General features: G+C 49.6%; 1 protein-coding gene across 1 annotated transcript; it reads left to right on the top strand.

Annotated features, from left to right (window-relative positions):
- The first annotated feature begins 5,152 nt into the window (after positions 1-5,152).
- Positions 5,153-6,343, top strand: LOC143859685 (uncharacterized). The gene is made up of 2 exons (XM_077370338.1): positions 5,153-5,542; positions 5,669-6,343. Exons 1-2 carry the CDS (start codon positions 5,153-5,155, stop codon positions 6,341-6,343), a joined length of 1,065 nt encoding a protein of 354 aa, XP_077226453.1.
- The last annotated feature ends 607 nt before the right edge of the window (positions 6,344-6,950 follow it).

Here is a 6,950-nt window from a genome sequence, read left to right as displayed (position 1 = left end):
TCGGATATGTGACGTGAGAGGTTTCGAGACTGTTACATTTGGTTCCAAGTGTTTCAGATCCAACCCCTCCACAAGAAAATGAAAAAAGTTGAAACTCTAACTGTATAGATTTCAAAAATACCTTCTCAGGATTGCACCACAATTTCCGACGACAAGGGGAAGAATTCCGGCGGCAAAGGGACTGATCCCGGCGACAAATATGTGCGTACCGACGAGAAATGTGATATTTCAGGCGAACGGGAGAAAGAAGAAAGAGAGAGAACGGTGAGAAAGATGGGTAAAAGCCTTGTTTTTAAAACATAAGGGTAATCTTGTCATTTCCCCTCCATGACCGTACCTGACTGCCCCTCTTTCCTTATTTTGAAATCTTTGCCCTTTATTCACAATATAACTAAAAGTATACATTTTTTTAATAATTTGCCCTTAAATAATTAGAGTATGAGGGGAAACCCAAAAATCTTATTCCATTTCGAATTAATATAGACCCCAAGTCGGTCCCACATTAGAATTTTAAGAGGAGAGAGAGAGAGTTGGAAAGTATCTAGAACATGATATGCCTTCTTTTTTTATACGAGAGAGAGAGAGAGAGAGAGAGAGAGAATTGTTTCCTAAAAATAAATCGTCAAATCCTCCTTCCAAAACCGGCAGAATGCCTGCTTTTATGAAACTTCCCAAATCTCCCTCTTGAATATAACTGCCATTTTAAAGCTTTGTCTATGCTAAAGATAAGATGCAAGTGGGTCCCACCTCTAGAATTTGAATTCCACTTCAATCCCAACACAAACGATATTATAGATAGAAGCAAATTGTTGGGGTGAATTAATCTCAATGTTGACCGAGCCCTTGGAGGAAAGAAAGAGAATGTCGTTTGATTTTTTTACTGGAGTTAAAAGATGTAGGAGGGATACAAGATAAGGAGAAATTATATGATAAAAGGCCATGTGAACATGTACCCATCATCCCATCCTTGATATTTGATCAAATAGCAAGTCACATTTTTAGGTGCTGTTGTTTTATCAAATATGAAGGGTGGTCCATCCAATGTACTACCTTTACGTGTTTATACATCCTTACATCATACAATAACTTCAAGACAAGAAAAATCTCAAAGTGGGTCTATTTCTAAATTAGCATCCAAAGATCCCTTTGCTTATTAGTCTTTCTAATAAAATATTAGAATTCGAATCGGCATGGGCAACTCAAAAGGAATCTAAGTGGGATCCAAATAGTTTCTGATGGGGTATAAAATAGCAACCTATAGCAGGCCGACACCTCTCCAGGGGTATTATGGTAATTACCTCAGAGTAGGTAAACTCAAGCCTATAACAGGCCGACACCTGTCCTGGGGTAGGTAAGCCAACCACCCTCTATAAAAGGGCTTTCAAAGCTCAAACCAATGGGTAGAAAAATCTCAACCAAACCCTTAAAACTAGCTCTGCACTCCTGCTCATACTGACTTGAGTGTCGAAGGGCCTGTCCGGAGTAACGACTCCGGGTTGGTCTTCTGACCTAGTTTGCTCTTGTGCAGGACTCAGCTCCTTCACCTCGATCCCGCAGAACTCAGCTTCTTCACTTCGGCTCCTCGGGTCCCTCAGCTCAGCTCTGACGTCACTGCCATATCTGTTACCGATTTTTGGCCTAACAGATTGGCGCCATCCGTGGGACCGCAAACTAAAAGCTGTTCAAATCCCCTTACAAAATGGCAGGACGGAGGAATGCGCGGGTACCAACTGCACGGACTACTCGAACCGTGCTACCTCGCAGGACCCGGAGCGAGCGAATCGCCTCACAGGTGGTGGCTACCTCTGCTACAGCCGAATAGAGCCCGGCTCGTTCGGAACACCTCAATCACACGCCCACTCCGGATCAAGTTCAAGCTCTCTTTCAACAGATGACGGCCCTTGTCGGTCAATACCAGCAACTAATCCAAGCGCCTCCCCAACATCCGCCAGAACCTCCACGACCTGTAAAGGAAAGGTCGAACGCACATAAGGGAGAGTCAGCGCGCCACGGTGAAGACCGAACTCACCACTCAAGGCAACTCCATCACTCCAGAGCCAGGCATGCCCAGACAGAGCCTCACCGCCGCCGGAGGTCGCGGTCCCGCTCTCCACGAAAGCACCAAGCCCATGAAGACCGCATACAGCAAGATAAATCCAGGCCTCGTCGAAAGAGTCCGGAGAGTCAGTCCGGCTTTGTGGCGAGCTCGTCAGTGGAGAGAAACAGGTTGCCGGACCAACCAGACCGTAGAGCTGATCCGATGCTACGAAGGATGGAAGAAATGGACCACCGCATAGAAGAGCTGGCAAAAGATCAGAGCCAGCCTGCTGCGCGGGCGTTCTCCAGCAGAATGTCGTTCACCGACGATGTCATGAGAGCCCCAGCGCCCAGAGGGTTTAAAATGCCAACCGTCCCACAATATGACGGAAACACTGACCCTGTGGACCATTTGGAGACGTTCAGAACGATGATGCTCCTCCACGGAGCGTCTGATGGCTTCCTCTGTAGAGCATTCCCGACCACACTGACTGGTGCGGCCCGGGACTGGTACTCCAGGATCAAACCGAACTCCATCAGCAACTTTGAAGATTTTGGAGACGATCTGGTCTGCCATTTTATGAGCAGTCGTAGGCTAAGGAAAACAACAGCATCCTTAATGGCCTTGCGGCAGGAGGACAACGAACCTTTAAAGGTGTTTGTTAGCCGTTTCAACAGGGAGGCACTCCAAGTGCCGAATTTGGATCCCTCAGCCGCCATGAACGCGCTCCTCGCAGACGGTAGATCCAACGATTTTCGACGATCAGTGGCTCGCCAAAATCCGCACTCACTGGCGGATCTGATGGCCGGAGCTGAGGAATACATAGCAGTGGAAGAGACGCTGGCCGCCCTGGATTCAAACCGGAGGAGAACTTCTGAGAACAAGAACCCTACCAAGCAACGTAGGGACGATAAGGCCCCCAGAAGAGACAAGTCCCCCCAGAGGAAGGGAGAAAACTTTACCCCTCTCAACACATCCCGGAGACACATACTGGCCGCAATCAGAGAAGAAGAGTTTGTAAGGTGGCCGACCAGAATGATCTCCAAGGGAAGTAAGAGAGACAAGTCGAAGTACTGTCGGTTCCACATGGACCACGGTCATGACACAGATGAATGCTGGCAACTCAAGAAAGAAATTGAGCTGCTGATTGGTCGGGGATACTTGAAAAAGTATGTCAGAAGTGACAGCCACAGAAAAGAGCACAGAGAGAAGAGTCCTCAGGACCGGAGCCCTCGACGGTCACAGCCGCCCCCTGCCCGGAACCAATCTCCTCTGCCATCCAGCTCACAGCAAGAGACGCACCAATCCCAGCCAAGGGGGGTCATCGGCACGATTATGGGCGGACCAGCCGCTGGGGGCACATCATCTGCCGCTCGCAAAGCATATGCATGCCGAGTCAACGTCGTGCACACATGCAGCAAAAAGATGAAGACGGAGAATGAGATCTCCTTTTCAGACGCGGACCTCGACAACCTGATACTGTCACACGATGATGCCCTGGTCTTAACCATGCTCGTCGCGAACTGGGAGGTAAAGAAAATCCTTGTCAACAACGGGAGCTCGGCAGATATCTTGTACTATCATGCATTCCAGAAAATGATGATAGGTGACGACCGTTTGAGGCCCGTAAACTCTGATCTGTTCGGTTTCTCAGGGGAAGTCGTGAAAGTGGAAGGACAAATTGAACTCCCGGTCCTCGTCGGAGAGCCGCCCTGTCAAGCCTTCGCAATGGTCAATTTCCTGGTAGTGAGGGCCACTTCGGTCTATAACGCTATCTTGGGACGACCCGGCCAGAACCTGATCCGCGCAGTCGCTTCAGCATATCACCAGAAGATGAAATTCATAACGCCAAACGGCTTGGGAGAAGTCCGGAGAGATCATCCCCAGTCCAGGGAGTGCTATGCAATGGCGCTTAAGGGCAAAAATGCATTGGAATCGCTGCCAATTGAGCTACTCGATCTGAGGGACGAAGCCCAGGGGACGAAGCCCGCCGAAGACCTCATCTCCATCCCTCTGTACAAAGATGATAATGAGAAGGTCGTTCAGATTGGCTCCTCTCTAGGCAGCAGCACCCGGCATGGCCTCACCTAGTTTCTTCAGGACAATGCAGACGTCTTTGCGTGGGCTCCCGTTGACATGCCCGGCATAGACCCGGAGGTTAGCACGCACAGACTCGGTGTTGACGCTACCTGCAGGCCGGTAAAACAAAAAAGAAGACATTTCGCCCTCGAGAGGCAACAGGCGATAAAAGAAGAAGTGGAGAGGCTCTTAAGGGCTGACTTCATTCGAGAAATCCAATACTCGGACTGGCTGGCAAACGTGGTCCTGGTAAAGAAAACAAATGGAAAGTGGAGGACCTGCGTTGATTTCACTGATCTGAACAAAGCTTGTCCCAAGGACAGCTACCCGCTCCCGAAAATCGCTCAGCTCATTGACGCCACCGCAGGTCACGAACTATTGAGCTTCATGGACGCCTTCTCCGGATACAACCAGATCAGAATGTATGAATCAGATATACCGAAGACTTCCTTTGTGATGGATCAGGGGACCTACTGTTACCGTGTCATGCCCTTTGGCCTAAAAAACACCGGGGCCACGTATCAGAGGCTCGTGAAGAAGCTCTTTTAGAATCAGGTCGGCCATAACATGGAAGTCTATGTCGACGATATGCTCGTCAAAAGCTGAAGTGCACAAGATCATGTGTCTGATCTGAAAGAAACATTCCAAGTCCTAAGAGAGCATAACATGAAGCTCAACCCCACCAAGTGCACTTTCGGTGTTAGCTCGGGAAAGTTCTTGGGATTCATGGTAAGCCAGAGAAGGATAGAGGCCAATCCAGAGAAGATCAAGGCCGTGGTGGAGATCACTCCACCGAAAACCATCAGAGAAGTGCAGCGACTAACAGGAATGGTTGCCGCACTGGGGCGCTTCATCTCAAAGTCTGCAGAGAGGTGCCTGCCATTTTTCAACGTCGTCAAAGGACTCAAGACCGCACCCTAGACGGAGGAGTGCCAGACTGCATTCGAGGAACTGAAGCAGTACCTGCCCTCTCCGCCGCTGTTGACAAAGCCGGAACCGGGGGAGGAGCTGCTCTTGTACCTGTCCGTGAGCCCCATGGCTCTAGCAGCCGTCCTAGTTCGTGAGGAGTACAACCAACAAAAACCGGTCTACTATGTCAGCAAGGTCATTCATGATGCCGAGATCAGGTACCAGCGAGTCGAGAAGTTGGCCTACGCCTTAATCATGGCAGCTAGAAAATTGAGGCCGTATTTCCAAGCTCACACAATAAAGGTCATCATCGATCAACCGCTCAGGCAAGTTCTCCACAGACCAGACACCTCGGGGCGTCTTGTAAAATGGGCCGTGGAGCTGAGCGAATTTGATATCAGGTACATGTCTAGACCAGCGATAAAAGCTCAAGTGCTGGCAGACTTCGTGGCTGAGTTCACCATCCCCCAGCAGATCACCAAATCCAAAATTGTCCAAACCCCAGCTGTGGAAAAGGTAATCATAACTGAGGAGCGAACAGAAGATGGGACTGAAGCAGAAATCATCCCCGTACTAGAATAACAGGATCCATCAACCACCGAACTGCTCTGGGAAGTGTACGTTGACTGATCTTCGAGCAAGGGTGGCTGTGGAGCCAGTTTGGTTCTCACCGGGCCTCACAACTTCACAATAGATTATGCCCTAAGGTTCGGATTCCGCGCGTTCAACAATGAGGCAGAGTATGAAGCCCTCCTGGCCGGAATGAATCTCGCAATCCAGACCAGTGCCCAAAGGCTAAAAGGGTACTGCGACTCCCAGCTGGTTGTAAACCAGATTCAAGGGGTCTATGAGGCCCGCGACGAGCGTATGATCAAATACCTCTCCAAGGTCCGCCAGTTAGCCAGCAAGCTCAAAAGTTTTGAGGTCATCAGAATCCCCAGAACAGAAAATACAAAAGCAGATGTGCTGTCTAAACTCTCCGCCTCCGGATACACCACTCTCGGGAGCATATGTATGGAGTTTCCACAGAAATCCAGTATCGAAAATGAGGCCGCTGAAGTAATGCAGGTGGAGCACGAGTCCTGCTGGATAGACGAAATCATTGAATACCTGCGCAATGGTAAACTTCCCGAAGCCAAGAAGGAAGCCCGCAAAGTGACACAGAGAGCAGCCCGGTTTTCCCTCGATGGTGAGAGCTTGTACAAAAGGTCGTACACCTTCCCATACCTAAAGTGCCTCCGGCCAATCGACGCCGCATACGCCCTGCAAGAGACGCACGAAGGGATTTGTGGAGAACATCTAGGGGCAAGGCCCTAGCAATCAAAGTGCTGCTAAGAGGCCTGTACTGGCCTACATTAAGACAAGACGCACTAAATCTGGTCAGAAGGTGCGAGAGATGCCAAAAAATTTCTCCCACCATCCACCAGCCTGCTGTATCCATGGCCCCTATTATCAGCCCACTCCCCTTCACAGTATGGAGGATGGACATCTTGGGCCCCTTTCCACCAGCCTCCGGAAGACTCGCGTTCGTAGTAGTTGCCATTGATTATTTCACCAAGTGGGTAGAGGCCGAACCTCTAGCCCAAATCACAGAGCAAAACGTGCAGAACTTCTTTTGGAAGTCGGTGGTTTGCAGGTTCGGGATCCCCCGCATCTTGATAACAGACAACGGAAGACAATTCGACTGTCGGAACTTTCAAAAATTCTGCTCCGACTTGAAGATCGAACAGAGATTTACTTCAGTGGCGCACCCTCAGACGAATGGGCAGACAGAAGTAACGAATAGAATCTTGCTTCAGGGAATTAAAAAGAGGTTGGACGAAAAAGCTGGCCGATGGGCAGATGAACTTTATCATGTCCTGTGGGCGTATCGTACCACCCCGCGCACATCAACGGGGGAGTCACCATTCAACTTGTTCTTTGG

The sequence above is a fragment of the Tasmannia lanceolata genome, unplaced genomic scaffold, assembly GCF_043159265.1.
Source record: "Tasmannia lanceolata isolate RefF3 unplaced genomic scaffold, GAP_Taslan_0.1 ptg000036l, whole genome shotgun sequence".
NCBI lineage: Eukaryota > Viridiplantae > Streptophyta > Magnoliopsida > Canellales > Winteraceae > Tasmannia > Tasmannia lanceolata.
This window is presented reverse-complemented; position numbering and strand designations above follow the sequence as displayed.